Source organism: Haemorhous mexicanus, chromosome 5, assembly GCF_027477595.1.
Source record: "Haemorhous mexicanus isolate bHaeMex1 chromosome 5, bHaeMex1.pri, whole genome shotgun sequence".
NCBI lineage: Eukaryota > Metazoa > Chordata > Aves > Passeriformes > Fringillidae > Haemorhous > Haemorhous mexicanus.
Window position 1 is genome coordinate 18,876,279 of NC_082345.1, and position 25,118 is coordinate 18,901,396.

The 25,118-nt window shown below is 41.3% G+C and overlaps 1 protein-coding gene across 3 annotated transcripts in view; it reads right to left on the reverse strand.

The window, feature by feature from the left end:
• Positions 1-690: 690 nt before the first annotated feature.
• The window catches only part of LOC132327226 (fatty acyl-CoA reductase 1-like), a 124,757-nt gene continuing 100,329 nt past the window's right edge, over positions 691-25,118 (reverse strand). For all 3 annotated transcript variants that reach the window (XM_059846181.1, XM_059846180.1, XM_059846182.1), the window contains exons 5-12: positions 21,703-21,880; positions 20,579-20,623; positions 15,781-15,899; positions 14,670-14,737; positions 11,201-11,372; positions 7,313-7,442; positions 6,294-6,421; positions 691-5,261 (exon numbers count right to left, since the gene is read on the reverse strand). In XM_059846181.1, coding sequence (XP_059702164.1) covers positions 5,099-5,261; positions 6,294-6,421; positions 7,313-7,442; positions 11,201-11,372; positions 14,670-14,737; positions 15,781-15,899; positions 20,579-20,623; positions 21,703-21,880 — 1,003 coding nt within the window. In that variant the 3' untranslated portion in view covers positions 691-5,098. The remainder of the gene's footprint in view (positions 5,262-6,293; positions 6,422-7,312; positions 7,443-11,200; positions 11,373-14,669; positions 14,738-15,780; positions 15,900-20,578; positions 20,624-21,702; positions 21,881-25,118) is intronic.

The window sequence follows — 25,118 nt, forward strand, 5'->3', positions numbered from 1 at the left end:
AATTCGAACTTTCTTGCTGATGGCTTTAATTCACTAATGCATCTTAATGGAAAATTGATTTTTTTTTTCTCCATAGACATCACATTTACATATAAAAAATGGAAAATGATATTTTAAGGAAAGATTTGCTAACAAAATGAAAGTGGTATCTTTGATGTGTGTCCTAGGTTTCAGGATTGGGAATAATTTTCATTAAGCAAAGGGGTCATGATAATGCTGTGTCTTTTCCACTCGAAGTCTGCTGTATTGCAAGGAAGTGAGAGATAATTACTAGACATTATCTACTCTTGCTTGACAGAAAACTAACATTATGAGGTGAGGTCTCTATACTTAAAACAAAAAATTTGGGGTAATATACTCAGGTACAAATGGGATGTTGTTCGGGGAAGTTGGATGGGTTATTATATATTAAAATTGGGTTACTCCCAATTTTTCTTTGCTGCAGACCTGTCCCTCTTTGTTTCCACAGGACACTCATCACAGTAGGACCTTTCAGTGTTCTGTATCGGGGTTAAAAGTCCCACTACTGCAGCCTTTAAAATTTGTTTCCCTCCTGTAGGTGGGGCTGCCGTTCCACTGACAGCTGTGCTGTAGATGTGAGCATATGTGCTGGAGAGACAGCCTCTGTTCAACTGCTATGGGCAGCAAGTAACTACCTCCTCTAGAAAACAAAGCAATGCAAAATGACCATAGCTTTAAAATATTTTGTTTTATTAAATGTTTCAAATAACATAAATATATTAACAATTTTATGGCTGAGGTTCACACAATTTGTGGTCTGACCATTTTATCTGATTTGAGAGCTCAAAAGGTTACACCTTAACATTAGAAACTCTGTAATTAAGATTTATAACAGGAAGTTCTCTCATAGCTAACAAGGGGATAGAAATAACAGATAGAACCGCAGAAACTCTGGACAGTGGGAGAGTACGTATTTTACTATAAACTGGGGTCAGCCAAGATCATGTAAGGACAAGAAACCCAAGTGGCTTCATATGAATCCGAAAAAACAATTCATAGTTGACTTTTAAGCAATAGAGAAAAGTGGGATAGTACATCTTTAATTATTCCCCAAATATGCTTTATTTTCTGGATTTTAATTCTCTTTAAGCAAATCTGTATCACCTTCACACCAATATTTAGCATCATGAAATGGGGTGTTCACCATTTACCTTCTGGGGAATGTTATTTGCTCTGTGCTAGAATAAGGGGTCTAATTTTATCAAAGTAGTACTGAATGTTCATCCTTGCTTTCAGCGGTAGTCAATGCTGGAAGAGCAACAGCATGCTTTCAACCATGAAGTTGTAGCTTATTTACAAACAAAAGGATGCCCCCCTCCCTCTTTTCCCAGTTGCTTATTCACGATAATGACTTGATTAACAGCTATAGGTGAGGTTCCCTTTACACTGGAAAGGAGGGTATGTTTTAATTGCTTTGTGGTAAACTGAAGTGGAACAGGGCACTCAAAACAAGCACAGCCTCCCACTTCAGGATGAGGCTCCACTGCTTTTACCATGTTGTCTGGTTACTGTTGTCTGGTGCTGGAAAATGCAGCTGTATGCACGGCAGATGTACTCATGTTTCCTTAGAAAATGTAAAAGAACACATTTCTGCAGGAGGTGGGTAATGGGCCAACAACTTGTAATTTATCAGTGGGTCTGTTACCTCTCCCTCCCTACTGTGGAAAATTGTTAACATAGAACAGAGGAAGGTGGAGGGGTAAGAAATTTAATTTTTTTAGTAACAGACATGCTGATGATAAACAGCTTTGGTTGTTGTTCAAAAGGCAGTTAAAACACAGATTAATTGTAGGGATTTGTTGTGGTTTGTTTGTTTGGTTATCACCATTTAATTAAAAGAAGACACTTGTTAATTGCAAGCTTCTGCCCGTAACTGATGGTGAAATGATATTCAGTGTTTTCTTCCAGATATTTTCCCCAAGGCTTGGGTTTCTTCAGAGCACAAACAAATCCACTGAGGAGCACAAAGTAAACCACTGAATATGAGCCACTGCTTGAGGTGGAAACAAGTTCTTATGCCCAGCTCCCCATGATGACAGTCACAACTGGCACTCAAGGGCCACTGCCACATATCAGCCCTTGCACTTAGGCTTTCTGAAATATGTCTGTGCTTCAGACAATCAGCTGGAAACATCTCAGGCCACAAAAAAATGAATTAAAGATTCAAGTTCCCCTTCATGTTATATCTGTGTTAAAACAAACTAACAGCTTGATCCGCCCCAGGCAAGGCCAGAGGCTGGAGCCAGCTGCTGGCAATGCTGTGTGGGCTACAAAAGGTCTCCAGAAGAGCAGACATCATCTGCAACAACTTTGTTTTTCCAACCCAAGCAACCCCTGCTGTTTTTTAGGGGCTGAGTAGCTTTTCTGCAGCTGTTTCCTTCAGCAAAATGCTGAAGAGCCTTAAAATGTCACACCACTACTGTTCTGAATGCAGCACCTTTTTGTGTGTTCAGAAAACCAGGTCTGGATATTCTCAGGGGAGCAAAATATAAACCTCAGACTTGTGGGGACAATACAGCCGATGCATACAACTGTGAATGCCTACAGGCATATTGTGAGGAATTCCTGGCATGAGTAGGGAAGAGGAAGAAAAGCTCTCTCAGGAGAGCTGACTGATGTAGCAGCTCTGCACCTTTCACTTTTCTGAGACCCAAGCTTTTGTATATCATGTGCACAACCCAAGACTTACGATCCCCTTTAGTGTTGCCTCTCTTTGTCCATAAGGCAGGCACTTAAAAAGACTTTCAGGATAAGTGTTGAAATTATTTCCTAATGTTTGAGTGGAAGTTTGTTTCAAAGTGATCTACAGTTTTGGTTTGCTTTGTGTTTTAGCCTTTCCTATGAGGACTGCAAGCTGCCTGATGACCAGATGATGTAACTGAGGGAATTCACTCTTCCTGGAGGAATCCCTGCAGCAACCAGCCTCAGCCCCACCACGGTAGCAAATTACAATGCCACCACGTTCCCCAAAACATTGCTGTGGCAGCACTGAACAGGGAATGTTGGTCCCCAGCCCTCGAACACACAGCTCCAGGTTTCCCAGGTGGTGACATGTTGCACAGCACGCCCTGAAGCTCGAAAAAACATGCCCAACAACCAGTTTCACTACAGGAAGCAAATTTCCAAGGCAAGAGCTTCAGAAATTTGCATCTTTGTAAACTGGGTGCTTGACCTATTTAAGCACAGACCAAAAGCAGTGTGTGACAAATACAGAGGTCTGTGGCAGGCAATGCCAGAGCCATGCCATCCTGGACACCACATTTCTGCTCAGGTTCTGCTGCAGGAACCCTCTGGCAATTGCTTGGAATCAGACCTCTGGGGCATAGGGGGCAAGATTAATTCCTTGAACCTCTAGAAAGATTTCTGAACCAGCCTGAAGTGCTGAGATATAAATGCACTGTCATAATTTGCTCTTACCTTCACTACCAAAACCAAGTATAATTTCTGAGGAATTCCAGGTTTGTAAATTCTCTGCTCTTCTCAGCTCACAAAAGAGCAACTGTGTCACTTTGTTGTGTTTTTTGTGTAGCATTACTTTTTGAGACAGTTGGCATGACACAAGATTAGAGAAACTGGGTGCTGCATTGAAGACTGATGATTTTAAAAGTGCTTATTCAGTGTTATCTGAATAATAACATTTTGGTGTAGGATTTGACTCTGAAAATCTGTCAACGCAGTACATTTGTTGCTGTTGTTGCACCAGCTACTTTCAAGAAGGTTCTCTATGCCCCCACAGGAATTTATATTTCACTACAAGAAACAAGTTCTCCAACAGCCATGAGCATTGGGAAGGTCCTTGGCTTCCTTTCTAAACTACAATTTAATTATAAACTCTGAAAAATCAAATTCTGAAAATTCAAAACTGCAGGACAAAGTGCATTACCTTCACAGTTGCATGACTGTTCTTACAGAGAAGTCAAAGAATCACAGAGCTGCTTAGGTCAGAAAAGACCTTTAACATCATTAAATCCAACATTTAACCTATTCTCAAGAAAAACAAATTTCAGTCTTTTTAATGCCTCCTGACAGGAATGGCAGCAGAACAGGCCCAATGATGTTTCCTCCATGTGTGTCTCTACACTTTCTTTGCCACTGGAAATGATCAACTGCAAAGTGATTTAGCTGTAATATAAGCCCAGTATCAGGCTGGTTTTGAGCTACAGGGAGAGAGATTTCCTGCAGGGGAAAAAAAGACTCATACTTCAAAAATAATGACAGGTTTCTGTATTCTTCTTCTGATTTTTATGAAGTCTTCTCTTCATTCTCATGGTTAATACAGCATTTTTTCAACACCCTCAAAATGTCCCAAGCAAATGTGATAAATGCAAGACCAGGAATTTTTTTAATAGACTGAAACCTTAACGACATGTAGAAAAAAGACCTCTCTGTAAGAAAGACGCTTGTGAGTGAGCAGAGTTAACACAGGTGCATGAATTCTATGTGTGCCTTCAGGTGTGGCTTGAAAGCATCAGTCCTCAGCAGCAATACAAAACAAGATCTGAAAACTGTTCTGTGTTTTCGCTGGCCTTGTGTGACTTGTCTCCCCCTCCTAAGTTTTGAAAAACTGAGAAGTTGTAATCTTGTTTTTTTAGTAAGGTACCATTTCACTGAATGAGAATGAACGACGAGCTGCTTTAGGAAGACCTCTTACAGGTTAATTTCCTCAGCTGGGTCTTCTCTGGCGGCATCCTTGTCTTCAAAGGTCGTGCTTTAAATTTGCCTCTTTTGAGGAAGAAGATGGGATTAAGATAGCCTAAGGAGTAGTACATGGGAAGACAATGACTTTGGTTAATCCTTACTCTTGCACATCAGACTTTAGATGAGGGGTCTATCCCAGCTTGACCTGTTCCTTAAGCTTGAGTTATGGCTTTAAAAATTGGCTTGGTCCTATGGAAGAAAGACCATGTATTAAAGCATTAGTTAAAATTAAAAGGTGAGCATGTAACAGTGTACAATAAGTGCCAGCTGCTGTTGTAAGGAGTGGATTTTTCTGCTACTTTCAGACCCCGATGCCCACAGCTGCTGATTAGAGGAGATGGAGGTCCTTCTGGAAGAGGCTGGTTGCTGATGGATGGCTTCAGTGCCTGAGGGTGCTGGATGCCCTGAAGTAGGACAGGAACTTGTAGCAGAGGCTCACCACAAAGTACCATATGTTTCGAGCCATCTGTGACCTTGCAATGAAGATGCGCCAGATGATCACAAGGAGGGTGGTGTTGAACGCATATCGGATGTTTCTCAGCCTGGGAAAGAGGCATCTTATCAAGAAACACACAAGTAACAAGAAGCTCACCAGCCCCCTGCATTTCCTACAGGTAGTTCAGGAATAAATCCTATTTACAAGTGGCCCTTGGGCTTTTTGTTATTCCTATTTTAGTAGAGACACTGTGCTGGAGTCCTTGGTCTTGTCAAGGACTGTGCTGAAGCTGGAGCACAGTGAATAGTTCATGGTGTCGGTGGAATAGCTGTACTGGAATTCACTTGTGTTCTTCTCTCATTTCAAACCAAAGTGAAGTCATATGGAGAGGTTTTTCTTTAGGACAGTCGGTGTCCAATACTTTCTGCTTTGGTTTCATATATTTGCTATCTCTCACTTTGCAGTATTTGGGGCAGCCTAGAGAACCTCACAGGAGTTGACAAGTAAGGTTCTCTTATTTGGGTGAAACCCTGTCTTTAGAGTTGTGAAATTATACAATGATCATAAATGGTCTTCACTGTTGCAATACTGGGATATTTTATTTTTTGAGGGGAGTGGGTTAGTTTACAGCATCAATTTCAGTGCTATTACTGAATTCTTCAGATTGTAATGATCCTGTCTTATCTAATTCTCATTTTCCCAGTGCCTGACCAAGCGAAAAAAGACACCTAAAGACCTCAAGACTTGTTTCATTTTTGTAAGAGCCCTTTTAAGGTAAACTTTATCACTGCACCACAGTCCACGGTCTGAGGCAGTCAGCAGTCCATTCCTGAGGTCCCTATAAACTTCCTAAAAATGATCCATCAATGATGAACTTGTTTAGGATTCCTTGCTATGGCAAACTATCCCCTTATTCTATGTTTTTAAATACTGTTCTATGTTTGTAAATACTGACAAATCACTGTGATAAGAAATAAGTTATTTATCTACATTTTAATAATAATAATAATAATAATAATAATAATAATAATAATAATAATAATAATAATAATAATAATAATAATTTTGCAACGTAGTTAGACTTATTTTCCCCAAAATTAGCCAGAAGCTCTTCTCTTTGTCCCTGGGTGTGACTTACTTCCGTAGATGTTGCTTTGCTGCTGGAATTCCAGCCATGTCCTCATTTAGCAAGTACTTCTTAGCACCTATGCAGTAGCTCTCAATGTATTCTGACCAGTGCAGCTGGCGAACATCAAAGTTATATAACTGGGATTTAAAAACAAACAATGAAAGCTGAACACCAGAGTTCAAAACCAGTTCACTTCAAGCATCATTTCTTCATTGATCTCTGTTCCTGACAAGGCCCTCTCTCTGAAATTCTCAAAGTCCCTGAGCTCTAAGCACTGACAGACTGTGTTTCACAGCTGCTGATTAATGTCCCACCCAGCTGGGAATCTGGGCAAAGCAAGCAGAAATGGAGTGCTAGCTGGCAAAAAATAAAGGTGTTTATCTTTCAGGTGGCAACTTTTCCATAAATACTTGTATTTGTACACACACACACACACACACACACACACACACACACACACACACACACACACACAGAGAGAGAGAATCATGGAAGAAAAATGGCATTCCACACAGGCAAACAGATTCTAATGAAAACCTCCACAGAGTTTTAACATGTCACTAAAATTATGTGTAAATAAATTAACTGGACATTGGGTCAGCAGGTGCCTCTGCATCGGTGTTACTCCTAGCTGTGCTGGATTCTTTTTTGGCAGCTAGATCTACAGAAGTCCAGGAAATTGATCACTTTGTTGTTTGGCATAAACAAAATCTTGTTGCAGAGCCAACTACCCCAGTTCATTTTGGGTGCATATATTGAACAAATTGTTAGCAAATTCTCAGGCAGCTGTCTCTGAGAGCAAAGAAAGGCTTTGTCGAGAGGAAGAAGTTTTCATAAAATAGGTTGGGTTGTCAGTGACCTGAAAACATTCTCCTGTAATAAATGGAAAGCTCCTGAAATAAATAATTTCAGATTAAAATCAATTCCAATAATCTAGATATCATTTAAATGCTCCACATTACACCAAAAATAATTGCTGCAGATGAACAAAATCTGAGATTAGCAACTCATATTCAAGACATATTTACCTTTCTGTCCTCTGTGTTAAGGTGACTCATTAACATATTCATATTATCTGAAGACCAGTTCCAGGACTGGGTGGAGAAATACTGCAGGAGTGTCATAGACTTGTGCAGCCGATTGATAATCTTCATCATTCTGAAACAAAGGGGGAGCATCAGAGATGAGCAGGAAGTCTAACCTTATGTAGAAGCTGCTGGTTTGTGTTTCCGCCAATCCAGGTGAATAAACATTCCAATTCCTTCTGAGCACTGCCCTGCTACTCGCTAAGCTGAGAACTTGCCCAGCAAATCCCAACTGCTCCAGCAGAGCTCGAGCCTAGAGCTACCCAGCTTTTATTGTTGGGTACAACATGGGAGCCAACATCATTGCCACTGATGTCCACCTCACTGGTTTGACCTAAGCAAGGGTTGGAAGCTGCATCTACCTCATGTTCCACCACTGTGGAGGGAAGAGCCCATCTGGGCTGGTATGAAGTCTACACCACAAGGGTACAGTGCTGCTGTTCCCAAGGTGGGTACTTCTCTTTCTGCCACAGGAATTTTCTTCTGCTCCCAAGCCTGAGTTGTGTACTGAAGCAAAGCTCAGATTTTTGGCATTAGCACCAGTATTTGGTGACCACATCTGTAGTATGGACTCTGAGTTGAGAAGTCATTTGCTCAACTTCAGTTTTCAGACACAACCAAAGAATCACAGAGTAGTCTGGGTTGGAAGGGACCTTAAAGATCATCTTAGTTCCAACTCCTGCCATGGACAGGGACACCTTCCACTACCCCAGGTTGCTCAGAGCCCCATCCAACCTGGCCTGGAACACTTCCAGTGATGAGGCAGCCACAGCTTCTCTGGATAACCCGTGCCAGGGCATCACCACTGTCACAGGGAAGAATTTCCTCCTATATAATCTAAATGTACTTTTTTTTCAGTTTGAAACCATTCCCCCCCATCTTATGATTATGCTCCATGATAAGAGTCCCTCCTCTTCTTTCCCACTGGTCTCTTAAAGTACTGAAAAACTGTTGCCAGGTCTCCTATGTGCCTTTTCTTCTCCAGCCTCAACAGCCCTGGCTCTCCCAACCTGTCCTCATAGGAAAGACGCTCCAGCCCTCTGACCATCTTTATGGTCCTCCTCTGGACCCCCTCCAACAGCTCCATGTCTCTGCTGTCTTGCTTCAGAGGCATAACTGCTTAAGGACCTGGGAAATCTAAGTTTAGGTCCTCTGTTGTGTGTTGGCCTTTTCTTACTAATTTTTTATACAAAAGTGGATGACAGAAATGCTGTCCTACCCTGCAGGATTATTTTAGTTGTCCCAGTGGTCATGAGTAAAAAAAGCCTCTGACAGTTGTTTTAAAGTGTGATGTACAGGGCTCGGCCAATTCTGAGAGGACACCATGTCCTCTCAGACTGGGTAAGGGCAAGAGAAAACATTAAAAGGCTGATTTTTGTGGAAAAAAGAGCTGTTTTCATGCAAAATATTGAGCTGCCCATGGGGTAACACAGTTGCTGTGACAAATAAAAGGTGGCAGTCTGTGGGAGAATTGTGCTAGGCTGGCCTCTCCCCACGCATATGTGACTGCCACTGTGATAAGCACTCAGCACAGCACATCAAGACACAATGAATCCATCCGTTTAGAGCAGAACTGTGCAGCCCACCCAAAGCAACTGGAAAGAGCACTAAAATGAAAGTGGCTTTCATTTTAGAAGCAAAGCAGAACATCAGCTAAAGGAACCTTCATTCTGAATAATTATGTGCAGGTCGACTGAATGCAGTTTAATTGAACTGCTTTAAAATTATTTCAGAACAATCCTCCTGTGTAGGGCAAGCACTATGGGGCAAAGCTTTGTGAATATTTTAATACATTTAAAGAACTTGGGAAAAAGAAATGCAGCTAGATTGGAAAGATCTGAAGCTGCCCCTCAAGTGGACTCCCTGAAATCTTTAGGACTAATGCTTAGGACTAATGAAAACTGACAGAAAAAAAGAAAGGGAGAGAGAACCAACTCTTTAGTAAGTGGGAAAAAAGCTTCCCTGTGAAGGTGGAGTGGCCCTGGCAAAGGTTGCCCAGAGAAGCTGTGGCCACCCCATCCCTGGAAATGTCCAAGACCAGGTTGGATGGGGCTCTGAGCAACCTGGGATAGTGGAAGGTGTCCCTGCCCATGGCAGTGGTGGAACTGGATGATCTTAAATCTTCCTTCCAACCCAAACCAGTCTGTGATTCTACAATCTGAAGAGGTGTGTGTGAAAACTGCATTTCATGTCAACTGTCTGAGCTCAGTTGATGTGACCACATTCAAAACATTGACTAATAATTTGCACTAAGGAAAGGTCTTCTGCAAAACATCAACTGAGGAGAAACATGGCAAAGATTTCTTACAGGAAATCTCATTCTCCACTATAGAGGAACTGAGAGGAATAAATTGAGTATTAGCTCTCACTGTGGCCACAGTTCAGACATGCATTTTGTATTCTAGAAAACTGTTTAGAGCAAATATTTCTTTATTTGCTCCCCTACAGAGCCTTGCACAAGGAGATCCTCAGGTGAGACAGGACTGCCACAAAGGACTACTAAGGGTATAAAACCCTTAGAGCACATTATGCTCTAAGTCATGGATGGATGTGCAGCACTCACACGAAACCACTTAGGGTGGTTTTGCTTGATATCTGGAAATTTTTGTGAAACGAGCTTACATCTAAAAAGGCTTCTTTTTTTTATTTAATGTGGTTTACTGCCGTTAGACCACAAAGGTCTGATATTCAGGTTTCTGGGAAAAGAAGAAATGATGAGCTGCTACTGTGCCTTCTACCACATTGCAGCAATACCTCGATGAGCCGAAGTAGTGTATAAAAAGAAAAGGAGAACTATATTAAAAAAAGAGAAGACTTGGAGTACTCCCAACTTCATTGGTGAGCCATCTTTGCTGAGGCTGCAAATCTTAAAGTTCAGAAGATCATGCTGAGTTTTGTTTGACATTTAACTACAGCATTTTTTGCAGGCAGTGCCCACTGGGTAATTATGCCAATCAGCTTCATGAAAAGAAATGTCAATTGCAATGGTAGTGCCAAGATTTTACTGCTGCCCCTTTCAACAAAGATTGCAGATTCCAGCCTAATTTTTAGTTTACCTCTATTTCTAGAGTAATTCTTTCCTCCTGCATAACTGGAAGTCTTTTTAGGGACCAATCTGCCTCCAAAGCAGAATGTCAGGCATAAATCAGAGCAGCTGACATCAATACAGTGCTGGCATCCAGTTCTCATACTGCACAACAAATCCTTCTCTGTGGTGTCAGGTAAAAGAGGACCATATCTGGAGCAACGTTACTTACAAGAGGATTCCTTCCACATGGGCCATAGACATTGCTGTTCCTCCAAGCCATACCACTACCAGGGCTCAAATACCACCCGTAATGGTGAACTGCCCTCCTAAATACAATTAGAATTTAATCATACTCAGAAACAATTGCTTCCTAGATTTCAGACCAGTGCTGGAAACAGCTACTTAGGCATCTGATTTATGGGAAAAAATAATGAATTAGCTGGTATGTTCTAAACCTTGCCAAGCTCAAGTCCATATGCAAGCTCATGCCAGATAAGGGTGATCCCATTGGAAAGCTGAAGTGGTAGAGATCTGGATATAGAGAAGACAGAAGACTACCAGCCTTCGTCTGCCTTGGAAACTTCTGAAGTCTGTAAAACCGAGTTCAAAAGATGTGCTGTTCTCCAGGTGGTGGGAAGGGTGCGAACCCTAGGCTGTGATTCACTACAGCCATCCATTTCCTCATTTTCCTCAAGAGAAGGAGACGAGAAGAAACTGAAGGACTCCAGTTCTCATCACTGGTTCAAGCTCTGCTCTCCACAGGAGTGGCAGGTATGCAGGAGGCTGAGGCCACCATTCCTTACCTGGGCTTTCTCCCCGTGAGCCTCATGTACAGGTCATACAGGATGGCGGGTGCCTTGTGGCTGACTGTGATCCAGTACTGGTTAATCAAGTAGCTGGAGGTCATGTGAGCGTTGGGTGTTCGGAAGGCCTGCTCCAGGGGGTTCCTTTTGAAGGTGGACATGACGTACTGCCCTGCAAGAGAACAGGCATTTTTCACTGGCAATCACTCACTTCCAGATGGGCTGGAAGCACAGTGCAGCACGGCCCAAGTTGTTGTGCTTCACACCTCCAGCCCACAGCTCTCTGAATTGTGTCACCAGAGCTTGAACCAGGTTGTCCCTTCTGCCATGAAAACTGTCGACTCCATCTATTGTCTATTTGAAACCCAATCCTGCCTGACAATTAACACTGGCTAACAAAAACCTCTTTGTCAAAGCACCAAAGCATAAAGGAGGAAAAGCAGGAAGCTTTAAGGAACTGCAGTTCTGCTTTCACCTGCAGCAGATGTAAAAGAAATTGATAAGTGCTAACATTTCATTAGATCACTGAAAGCAAACTTTGATCTGCTACCCAAAAATAAAAATGACATTTCTAATTTTCAGTCAGATTTTCCAATGGGCTGATGTCTGAGTTAGTGTATCACTTATACAGGGTGAAAGCTTTAAAAAGACTTTATTATGTCCTTTCAAACCACATCTGACCCACACCACCAAATGTCTGCCTGTTTTCAGATGACCTCTGGATGCTCTAAGGCAGCAAACTGTCTTGCATTCTTAACTCAAAAACAAATGATAGGGTGGGAACCTTCCCTTCCCTCTGCATGTTAAGGCACAAAATATGCTGGGTCTGATTCTGAGCTCTGGCAATGGCACAGTGCCACAAAGTGGTATCTAGATGTGCATATCTGGGACATTTGCATATTGCAGAGGCTTAACAGAACTGCAGTAACTGAGTGTAAGACTATCACCCTAGGGACTGATAAACAGATGATGCTCCTAATCCTGAGTACCAGCAAGCTCCAGAAAGAAGAATATGTGGGCTTTCTTCACTTTCTAAAAAATTTATTTCAGAGTTAACGACATCAATCTGTGCTCATATTATCATTCAGTCTCTAAGCTTATGTTACAAATAGAAAATCAGATGAGAATTTGCAAGCCACAAGAAACCAGATCATCCTCAGATAAGCAGATTCCAATAGTATCATTCAGACAGGACTCTCCAGTGTCTGTGCTCAGCACATTACTGCACTTCAAGTAGTGACTTTTGCTGTACTTCTACTAAGAACACCAAACCAAAAATTTGTCACCTCTATGAGCTACTGCAATGACTTAGTGGGTAGGTGGTCCTTCCCCTCACACCTCAAGAAAAAAATGCTGCAGCAAATCCTACAACTCAAAGGCAGGTTCTGCAGGGGGAGAATTGGACACAGGTCTCACCCAGGAAGACTAACAAGAATAAACTGAATTTAATTTTTGCCACACTGAACATCATCTCCAGCCTGTTTTACGGTTTAGTTTTGAGGAGAAACTGCAAAATGTACTTCACAAAGTCAGACTAACCAGATTCACATTGCAGCAAAGCAGAATATGCTTCTTCAGTTAAAAATTTAGTTGTTTGACCACATCTTTGTAAAAGTAGGCAAAGTACTACTGAGAAATTAAGGGAAAAGCAAAACCCCAAGGCATAGCATTATTTGTAAAAGTTAAGGCCCCTTTTAACACTAGGAGTTTTTATCTGTGTCAGAGGAACTTTAGAATGAACTGCCCTGCAATGGGTGTTTCCTCCCTCCCTCCCTCCCTCCCTTCCAGCTCATTACTCAAAGTGTACTCAAAGCATCACCATCTCCACTACTTCTGTTCCGAACCCTTGGTATCCTAAGCTTAATCCAGCCTCAATTTCTCTGTTTGATTTCTCTCCCCTTGAAAAATCCCTACTCCCTCGTGTACACCTGCCACTCCTACAGCAGGTCCTGGGTGTCACCTGGCCTAACCAGATAGCCCAGGCCCATCCCTCTGCAAAACCCATTTTTGCTTTGCACTAAAATGCTCAGTCCCAGGCCAGGTGACTCCCATTCCATTCCCTGGTTTCTCAGCAGCTTCCAGACACACAGAACCCTCCATCCTGATGATCAGTCACACACCCTGACTCCTTGAACAGACTTATGTGTATTTCGCAAAAAGAAATTGGTAGGAGTCTGAATAAGGATTCAGAGTGGATGCCTGCAGTCATAACATTGTGATGCAGTAAATCCTTCCCAAACTCATTTCTTCAGCCATGCAACATCTTTAAAGGCAAAATTTTGCACTTTTAATATTCCATCCTAATTCTCTGCAGCATGCTGCTCTCAGGAAAACTGTGGCTACAACATGGAGCAGAAAGAGCTTCATAGTGTCACCCAAGGAGAAAATTTTGCCTTCAGTTCCACCACACAGCTCAGCTGCTCATGGAAGCTGCTGCTGCTGCACCCAGATGACTTCATGGCTAATTCCACAGTTATAAGCAGAGGAACAGAATAAAATCAATGAGAATGCACTAAATACATTGCTGTTTTCATCAGCAAATTTACAATGAAAAAGGGTTAACAAAAGCAAACCTCAGAAAGTGGTGCTATGGTGGCTTTTGCTGAAGTAGCAGCATGTGAAGAGCTCTGCATTCCCTCCTGTGAAAAAGCCACAGAAGATCTGACTAACCACAATATTTCATCCCTCATTAAAAAAAAAAAAAAAAAAAAAAAGGCAAGCCAGGAGCTGGATGTGATGTCTTCAGCACTCAGCCAATTGCTGAAACCTCTTCCCTGCTAGGCCATGAGATCAAATACCATGGTTAAAACATTTATTCTGTAAATGCAATTATAGTTTCATTCTCTGCTGACTTAATTTGCCATGTAAACAAAGCAAGGGGAAAAGTAAAACAAAGGTTGAGAGATGGAATAGCCAGCCTCCTGTATTTAAAGCACAAAGATATAAATGCAGGGGTAACAGAAAGTAAACCAGGCCCAGTACATCCATGAATGTAACTGTACACACTATTTCACAGTACACAGCTGAGACAAATTCTGCTGCTTGGCTTCAGCATGAGTTTTTCTCTTCAAGGGTGTCAGGATGTCTCCCTTTCTTTCACCTCTGCCTTGGAAGTACATCCACTTGAAGAAAAGTCAGCCATGAAAATAATTTGATTTTTTTCCCAACAAAACTCATGATCAAAATACAAACTGTTCTTGAAGACCACAAGTCATCTCAATGTTTTCCTCCTATAGTGCACACCTCTTAATTCTGTTCAGAATTTTCTGATGGACAAGAAAGACCACTTCACTCCCATAATATCACAGAATCCTAGAATGGTTTGGTTTGGAAGTACCCTTCACCTCACAGGACCCCCACCCAAAATACAGTTTGAATGGCAGACACTGAATGCCACCTAAATTGTGGAAACCAATTCTTCAAAGTGTAAGGAACACTATGGATGCTCTCCATTTAAATAAGACCTTACCCATTTCTCCCCAGAAGAAAGGGTTGATTCCCCCTGTTGTGCAGTTGTACACCAACAGGTTTTTTGGTCTGGAAAACAGAAAGAAGTATTATTTTGAGATGTGAAGAAACTATTTTTTAGGGATGAGATTACAAAAACAATCCATTTCAAGTAAATTCTCAGTTTAATACCAAACAAAGCTTGCATTTTTTCGTGTGGAACTAAACATGGATCGCACTTGTTTTACTTCTTCCTTCTACAGAAATCAAGAATTAATCACAGTTTTCTTGATCTAAGCATGCTTTGCCAAGGGTGTCAAATGATGAAATCAATACAGCATTTTTCTTACTGTATACCTGAAAATTGCACAATTTTTATTTGATGGATTTCTTAATAATGCTTTGAGGGGAAAACTGGTGAGCTGCTCTTCAAGGTCCTTTTAGGATCCTTATTTAGCTTACTGATGTAGCTCTACCCTCAGCTCAGAGGGCTTACTCTGTCTTTCAAAGTAAAATACTTCTGCCTTTTATTTGCCTGGGTTTGATTTCTCAGAGTTGTAAAAACCTCCAGAATAATTCATGTGGTTTATTCTCTGTAGTCCTACCTAATGATTAAAGGCCAAGCCAAAGGTTCACAGGAGAAGACTTAAATCCTTAGTATTACTTCTACATACTCTTCTCAACAATGCAAAGAAGGGAGATTTTTTTAGATCATATAACCTATAAATCCATAATATATTTACATTGTGCAGTGTTTCCCAAGGAAAACACGCAGAGCTTTTTTACCAAGAAAACTCCAGAAGACACTTGAGAAGCAACTCAATGAAAAGGAGGCCCAAAAACCACTGCGGTAAAACTCTTGGCCTTCAGAATAGGGACTTCTGAGAGGCAAGAAACAGGTATCACTTGTAGCTGTAGAGATTTCCTAACTCTAAACCCTGCCTTTATTACGTCTCCTACGCTCTCAGTCCTTGCCCACCCACAGGGAGAAAAAAACAACCAGAAAATCAATCAACCAGCCTCTTGCACTGATTTTTAATCAGTTCCTGTTTCCCTTTAAAGTGCTGGTGCAGGGAGCAAATATTCCAGGTGTGTGGCCAAAGGGAATGCTACGAAGAGGGATGCCCTCCCACCTGTGCACGGCTGTGTACCACCCAGCTGCTAGAGTCAGGTTGATGGCGACATCGACAGGAATCATGTCTGCCACTGCTTCGTTGTTGGCGATGACGGTCCGCAGGATCCCTTTGCCTGCCTGTGGGACAGGGAGACAGGGAAACAGTTACCCACTTCAGGCTGGGCTGAAATTTAACTGGCAGGACTCCAGCAGCGTGTACTGGGCACAAGCCAGCACTGTAGCAAGTACTTTTCTGTTGCAGATTATTTGGTTTCTGTGACAACAAAGATGGATCTCCCATGGATCCTGCTGTCCTGCATTTCCAGAGGATGCCTGGAAACATGATGATGTCTGTGCTGTGTACAACAAGAAAAGCTGGGACTCTTAATTTAACTCAATATGAAAGAAAATACCCAAGGAGAGAAATGTATCTGAATTTGCTGCAGTTAAGTTGTAAAGTGCATGCCTGGAAGTTACATTTTCTTAAATGACACAGGCAGACAGATGTCTGAGGATACCTCAGAGACTACAGTCACTTTGGAAAAGACACCTGTAGGATTTTTGAAAAGTTGACTACTTTTCCTTTGGATGTATGCACACTCTCCTCTTTTCCAAAGCTGTCTGTTAAGCACAAAGATACAAAGCATGGCCCCTGCCTTGAAAAGCACATCATCAACCAAAACTCATTAAAAGGAGTCAGTGCAAATACAAAGCACTGACAACCAAAAAAAAAGAAAGAGGCAAGAACAAAAAATTTTCCTCTTGCTTCAGTAGGAAGCGCATTTTTCAGGGGATCAAGCTGCCCAAAATATGTACATTTAACCTGAATGCTAATCAGGGTGTTTCCATGATGACCAATGAGGCTTTGGAGGCTCCACAGGAGATTATGGCAACAGCATGGCAGACTGGATTAGAGAGGACAAAGAAAAATAGAGAAAGGTGGGGGTGAAATGGGGTGAAGAACTTTACTTGGTGTGTCATGGATTAGGGCTCAAAAGAGCACGTAAGAGAAGAAACCCAACATGGCAGATTCATGGTTGCAATCAAGTTCTTTCTTGTATGGGAAACAATGCAGTGAAGCTAAGGAACAATGGAAAAAGCTGAGAGGATAAAAGCTCTTGTAATTTAGATCTGTGCAAATATAGAGGGAAGGACTAAATGAAGGAGCAAATGAACATTTGCTACGGATCCATCAATATTTAAAAGGTAGGGGAAAGGAAATGTACAGATTTTCTTAAATTTTTTTCATGCAATCTGAAGTTAGAATTTCATTATAAAATCGATTAAATTTTTCTACAGCAATTAAACAGGAAGCACCTAGTTGTGGAAAACCCCTTGCCTTAAGTCTGAGGAGAAAAAAAAAGTCATTATAAAAGCATTTAAGATTGCTATTAACTTGTAAAGCACATACTACTGTCTAGTGGTCACTGGTGAATTTTAAGGGACAGTGTATCCCCCCCTCTTTGGAAGGTGTTCATCTTTTGGGGTCTTTTGGTGGCTTTTCTCCTCCTCCTTTCCTCGTCTGCAATCAGATGTGTTTGTTGTATTTCACAGCTTGCAAGAAAGGGAATAACACTTCTGACTAATTTAATTTTCAGGAACTAGGACTTCTGAACAGTCCCATCTCATCTTTGGTGCATCAGTCAGAGGGATCACAGATACTGACACTAACAGTGAGATATTCCGTACATGGCTCACTCCATCCTCCTTAAACCTGTGTCATGCATTGAATTCTGCTGCCCTAAGCTGAACTATGGATAGGCTCAGACACGAAAGCTTCAACTTGCAACATCACTATGATTCTTTGTGTTCTAAGTACTGGGTTTTTTCAACGGGGAAAAAAAAGGCAAAAGGAAACAAAGGAGGCAACCAAGCTCAGCTCTGAATTTTCCACTTCTATGAACACATGCTAACTAGAGACTACTGTGTGATTAACTATCACATTTTCACACTAAAAACCTTTCTGAGGTCTTCCAAATGAGGATGTTTGATGGATCTGCTGCAAAATGTGTTCAGAGCAGGATGTGATGGTCATACACACATTAATGGTTTCAAGATTTCCTATGTTTTGCATGTAACAAAGGCTTGAGGTTTAAGTTTTTTCGGTTACTTTTTACATCAAAAATGGTTCAGTGGTACTTCCATCAGATATGGCTTGGTTTCTATTTATAGAAACTGACATTTTTCTCTTTAGTGAAACAGAAGCTACTGCAAAGTGAAGCCTCCAAAATAATTTCCTGGCCAGAGTCTGCTATTTCTGGACAGCCTCTCAGCTGAGGTGCTTTGGACAGTCACTGTCCAGATCACAAATTAAACCAGTTGTGCCCTACAGCTTCACTACCTTGCAGGGAGGAAGGTATCTATCTTTGCATGTAATAGGAAACAGCAAGACAAAATGCGTTAATTACACTCCAACGGAAATGTAATTGATTTCATTTTGTTCCTCAACCAACAAACACAGCTCCACACAGCAGCTGGAGCAACTGTAGGAGAAAGAAACATAATTAGACTATCAAGAACAACTTGGACTCCCATATTTCATTAATATTTAAAAGAAATGTGTCTATTTATGGAATGAAATTATCAGACTTACTGCAACTGAGGAAAAATGTCTTTGCAAGATTTGGAGTCCAGATTCTGCCCAAATGACATGAAAGATCATCTGAACCAAATCTGAACCTGGGGGATGTTCTCCCCGTAGGATGAGCTTGGTTAGAAGTTGAAAGTGAGTATTGGTATCGAGGGACACTTCAAATGCACAAAACCAAACCACCAAAACCACTCCCCTTTTGATTTTTTCAACATTTAATTCAAGCAAATAAAGCTACTCGTCTAATAATCACAGTTTAAAATACATTTGGCCAGGAGAACTGGTTGTACTGACACAACTTTCAGGTAATCAAACTGATGCATCACTCAGATGTTTAAGGATTCATTTTCAAACAACTCCCCACATTCAAGAACATTAATTCATGTACTTATTAATTCCCCCTTCAGAAGAAAAAAGTCTCTTGGGTCCCTAATAATAAACACTTTTCCCTTCCGGAAAACACTCCAAACAAGTTTGTCTCTACACCCTGCATCCTTGTCATTGTTTTTTGTCTTTTTGTTGGCCAACTCTCAATGTAGTTACAGACCATATTTCACCACCCAAGAGCTCAGTGTAGATGACACAAATTTCAAGGTCTCTTCTACTATACTCAAAAAAAAAAAAAAAAAAAAAAAATCTCAGAGCTTCAAACCTGGACCAAAAAATACCACCTATTTTTCAAATTTCAGTGCAAGTCTAATCTTTTTATATATAAAAAAGAAGCCATTTCCCATAGGGACCCTAGAATCTCACAATCTTTGCTCTCCATTGAGCTAACTGAGATCTAAAGATACAGGCTGCATCTGCATACAAAACTTGGCCCAAAGTTTCTTGCAAACCAGTTCTGGATAAATGGTGTGACGGACATCATTGAAAGTTATGATAAAAAAAAAAATACAAAATCAAAAGAAGTCCAAAGTAAAATTCATGTAATTACAAAAGATAGAACCTGACACATGAAAATCTAAGAACTGCAACTGCAAAATTAAGGAATTGAAAAGCATTCCTCGATCTTGATAACATCATAAAAGAACGCACAAACCAGTGCAAGATCCTGGGACTAGAACAGAGAGGCAGTACAAGCTTCTTGAGTTGTCACCAAGGAATAGAAAAATTTCTTTTTTTTGAAGAAACTGACATGATTAGAGGTCAATAATTTGTGAACAAAAATTGAATGCCTCTGAAATGTATAGATGGGGTTCACATGAAAGCATTATTTGTCCTGTGCACTCCATAACTGTAAGTTTCTATCTACACCCTACTTCAGATATAAATGAACTGTTTAAATGAGATCATATTTGGATTTTTTTCTGCTCTCCTATGATTGCAGACCACTAATTCTTTTATACACTGCACCAGGCTGATTAGAACATAGTTTTGACAAAGCAATGAAGTTGGAGATACATGAACATAAATATCTGCCTTGAGCACTACAGCAGTATGGACTGACAGAGAGGCCTAAGGCAATGATTTTAGTTCAGAAAAAAAAATTATAAGGCAGGAGAAAAGGTATGCAACTTTACTCCTTTCATATACTAATTGTAATAATTTTCATCTTACAGGAATATTTTATCAAGTTAGGAAAAAATATAGCGAATTATCCATGTGACTGGCAGAGTCTGAAATCAATACACATTACTTATGTATAGTCTGTAGAGAGAGAAATTCTGTACAAAGCAGTGGCAAGTGGAAGCCAGAATCTTTGGTATTGTGGAAGTATGACAAGTTATAGCAGTAGATTTGGAAACAATACACACAGAGACAAATGGAACAATACATACTGCTGTTTGTATTGACAGTTGTGGTAACCTGGCCTGGAAAATAAAGTTGTGTTAAAATATTCGAGCTGTGATACCCGTGAATTACCCTCATTTCAAGGAGACATCTTTTGCCTTTTCTTTGAAAATTTGGCCACATGTGTCCAAACCTTTAGTTTTTTTAGAGCTTTTAGGAAGTGCAATTCGTGTTTTAGCAAACCAACAACATGAATACTCTCTCAATGTCCTTTTTTGAGCTCAACACAAAAAGACTATCCTCTGGGTCCTATCAGCTGACAGATGTGTGTCAAGTGGGTGACATCTTTCTCACAGACTCAGAAAATTCCTGTGGCCCCTTACTACACACAGTTTATAAGTGGGGCTGTAGAGTAACATTAGAATTATCAGAATTGCTATTTTAGTAACTCAAACTCTGCTTTAAGGGGAGCTTAAATAGTAACCAGACGTACCGCAATAAATATTCCGCTGGTCCCATTGAAGTTGTCAATCCAACCCTGTGGAAAAAAAGAATGATTAGTGTTCCTTTCAATTATGTATTGCTTACAAAGGCTTCTAAATTATGACAGTAGTGTGGTGTAGACAAAGAAGGAAGGAGACACCAGTTTAGATGGATGCCAGCCCATCTGGGACAGCTGCCAGGATGCCAACCAGTAGCAGGGGATGCATTGCCTGCAATTTACTCATCAACAACAGAATCTAGGTTTGTTCTTAGAAAGCACTTCTTTCCTACTACCTGGCCTCAGGAATAAACTTGCTGAAAACAGCTGGATTAATATTTACCCTTGACAGACAATATGCAACTGTCACCAAGGGTGATTTGGTTACTCCAGCTAATTTCTAAAGTAAGGAAGAATAAAACCCCAAAACCAAACCACAACACTCCTTTTGAATCCCATCCTACTTCAGGTCAGGGAAGCTGCCAATTGTGGGAGCTAGAGTTCAGAGCAGAGATGAGCTGTTTGACCTGGAACAGGTTGTGACACCAAACAGAGCTCTTTGTCTTTGCAAGATGGGGACCTTGGCCCAGGGCCTTGGCTGTATCGCAGCCATCTCTGGCACACTGCAGGCTGCATGAAAGCCAAAGGTGACTTTGTGCTGCCTTTCCAATTTGGCTGCAATGTTAGGGCACATTTTTCCTATCGGTATATTTAGCTTAATGAATTATCTCATTCCAAAGTACAGCTCCACTTAATTACTGAGTCCCTGACATTTGTACCTCAACCACAATGCACCAGGAGTATGACTGACCCTCGGATTCCATGTTTTGAGCACCGAAACTCCCCTGGTGCGCCTGAATGGACAATCAATTGCAAGCCCAGCATTCTGCACTATAACTTCCCCATCTCTTGTTATTATTGCTTAAATGTGGTCTTTTCACAGGAGTTCTAAGGTGCTGAATAAGGCTTGCTGTTCTACTCCAGCACAGGATCTCCACCTCTTCCGCACATCTCTCTATGAACTGTGGACACCCATTTCTGAAGACACTGCTACAAGGAGGGACAGATTCCTGACAGCACCACAGCTCCAGCTGCATCCAAATGCTCTCGGTAGGGAATTGTGTATTCATGCTTACTGGGAAAGGTTCATGCCAGCTGGCTCCCACGATGGATGGCCTAATGATAGCAATGTTCAAGTTTCCTTTCTCTTGCTGAATCAGGTACTCTGACAAGGCTTTGGTGTAGGTGTAAGTGTTGGGCCACTCCCCAAGCAGCTTGGGTGTGATGTCTTGAATGATGGATTCATCCAACCACCTACAGGAAACAAGGAGAACATCATCATCCACTGCGCAGGGAGAGAAAAAGATTCAGGCAAAACAGACCAGTGAGACAGGAATCATCACCTGAAACAGAGGATAAGTTAGTGAAAGATATTTAAGGTTTGGATTTAAAAGTGCTTTGTGGGAGAAAGTTACTTTTGTCTTCAAGGTGCAAAATAAACCCTGGTGAGCTTCATGCTACAATTCAGGTACCTCTACAAACTCATTTCAGAGCAATCTCTTGCATGGGTAATGCTACACTGCAATCTGTAACATAAATATTGCCATGGTCTACAGCTCTCCCAGCCAGGAATCCAGTTCTCATCCTCAGCCAACACAATTCCTGCATACTCCCAAATATGTTTCAGGATATTCCAGGAAACCTTGAATTAGCAAGTCACGTAACAACACAAAGGTCTCAAAAGCTGGAAAAATGTCCTACAGGGATATTATTCCAACAGTGGATTTCCATCATTTGCAGGGTTAGATGTTCCTTCTAGCAGGCTTACCACAGGTTTGTTCACACAAGAAACAGCTGGTGCTTAAAAAAAAAACCAACCAAAACCAAACCACCAAAAAACCCCAAAAGAACTCTGCCAAGTTGTTTTTTATTTTTTGAAGGTATTCAAGTACCTAATCCATCAGAAGCAGTTATGCAGATAGCTTTTAAAAAGCATCCTTACCACAATGGAGCTGCATGAAGGGCCTAAGGCTCCAAAGGCTCTTCCCTGGCATAGCACCAGGACCTCACAGGTCCTGCAAGCACCTGGGTGCAAAGCATAAGAACTGCCTGTGCTTCCAAAGCCCTCACAACCAGTCCCTGACAGGCACCCAGTAGCCTGGTGTTACACCACAGAATCAAAGATTAGCTCCTATAATCCAATTTGTAATTAAGTCAATGGACTTACAGTTCAGTCTGAAGGCGTGGACTCTTCCCAGGGGCACTGCAAGGATACTGCTTCCTGCAGATCCTCACTTCACCCCTCCTTGTCTTGAATTTCAGAAAAAGGCAGAGGTCAAGGAGAGAGAAATATGATGCCGACTGTCACACCTGAAAAATTGCTTGATCCTGTCAACCTTTCAAAGACATGGTGGTTCAGGTGGCACAGCACTTTCCAGATGACTCTCATTGGGCACAGATGGGAAGTTGTTGTATGAGAAAGCACTGATTCACAGGGGAGGGCTGGATGCACCAAATCTCTCAGTTTTAGAATGCATTAAAAATCTGACAATTTGTAGTTTATTGGAATTTTTTCTTTAACTAAGAAAGCCCTATGGAGGCACAAACACCTTCCTTTGCAAGCCTGGTCCCGTGCAGCAGAAACAAGGCAGAAGAAAGCATTCAAGCATAAAATATTAACTACGCAGAGGTTACAAGCAGCACATAACATTGACATAATTTGTAAAGTCACTTAGGCAGCCACTGAACCTCAGGGTCTCAGTAAACTGGTATCGTTTGAATCTGTAGAGTAGCTAATTGCCAGCCTACCAAGAGGAGATGCCTATTTCTGTAGAGCCTGGAGGAAGACTAAGTTAATTTGGGAACTCAGGTTAAGCTGTGTGCAAATCTTTTTCCCTTCTCTTTTTTTAAATTTTCATAATAGGGGGTTACATTCTCACAAAGCAAAGACAAGTGTAAAAATACAAGCAGAGGTAATTTCCCCTTGTCCTCATCCTTCCAGAGAGGTCTCTGCATTACCTGAGGACCTGTCCCAAGGGCACCAGCCTGCCAGGTGATTTGATTGACCAACATTCCCATCAGGGAGGCAGAGATGACACTTCAGCAAGAACTGCTCTGTGACCTACTTGGAAGATTCTGGAATGGTAACTTGCAAAAGCTACTGATTCTGTTCACTGCTGCATCCAAGCGAACAATGTAAATTAAACAATTAATAACTTCTCCATTATATGCACCAAATTACTCTGCCACAGGGAAGCAAAACTTTCTGTGTTAATGGCTTTGCATTAGTAAGACTTCCTTGTAAGCAATGATGGATCTGTATTTTCTCAATAACCAACCCACAGCTTCAGCCAAGACTTTGCTGTGTGCTGTGTTCCTTACCTCAGCACACCCTTCAAAGCTGATTTCCTTCAGCTTTAGATTAAGGCAAACTATGTTTGATGCAGCAGATTATATGTTTCCCCTATTGGCCTGGCAGCACTTAGAAGTGTGACTTTTGCTTTACACAGCTTAAGCCTCAGGGTTTACTTGCAGGTTAAGTATCAGAATACTGAAACAGCAAGATGTAACAGGAGGATAAATGCAGAAAAAGAAACAGCTGGGAATCCTCCTTGAGATTTCAAGTGTATAAGTAATCATAAGCATATATCAAGTGCATGGCCAAAAGCACTGTTAAATGGACCTGTTATTGCATCCAGTTGCTCGATTATCCCTCTTAAGCACTTGCAAGAGCAGCAATACCTTAAGACAAGGGTTGGCTGTGAAGGGAATCATCCACAGCTAGCTGATGCAAAACATAATCTGTATTTCTCCCCATTTTTGAAGGCAGTTTATATTTCCTTGTCTGCTTCCCCTCCCTGCCCTTCAAAGGCAAAATTCTGATATCTGTCACTCCCCTCTCTCTGAAACCTTCTGTACCCTGATATCCACACACTATTTCTTTCACTTACATGGCAAATATTAAGGTGCATCTCAAACATTATCCTCTCTGCTTCATTTTCAAGCAATGATAAATAAATTCTTAGTGTTTTATATAAAGCAGCTGAAGTAAAAACCTCTGAGGTAGCCAAGCCCTTCTCCACACTTCTGACCAGCAATCAGACCTGTACTGCAGTCTTTCTTTAAATCTGAGCCGTCAACACTAATTGTTTCCAGAGTTGCTAGTGATGGTAAGCTTTTTAGGACAGTGAAATGGAGTCTTGACAGTGATGAACACCAAAGGATATAAAACTGAGTAAATGGGCAAAAAGATGACAGAGCAGCTTCGCTTTTAGGGAAAAGCAGTCTATCAGAACTGGTGTTAGAGGTTGCTGAGCTTAGAACTGGCAACTGTAGCTCAGAAAAAGCTCTTGAATCACAGCTCTGAAACCTCCATGTCACTGAGTAGCAGCAGGCAAAAAAAAAAAAAAAAAAAAAAAAAAAAAAAAGTAAAAGTGAAATGCTGGCCAGCATCAGGTACTGACAATGAGACCAGTGGTATAATTTTGAAGCTATTTAAATAAAACTTTGAGTGACCGCAACTGGGGTACTGCATGCAGCTCTGTCTGACCCC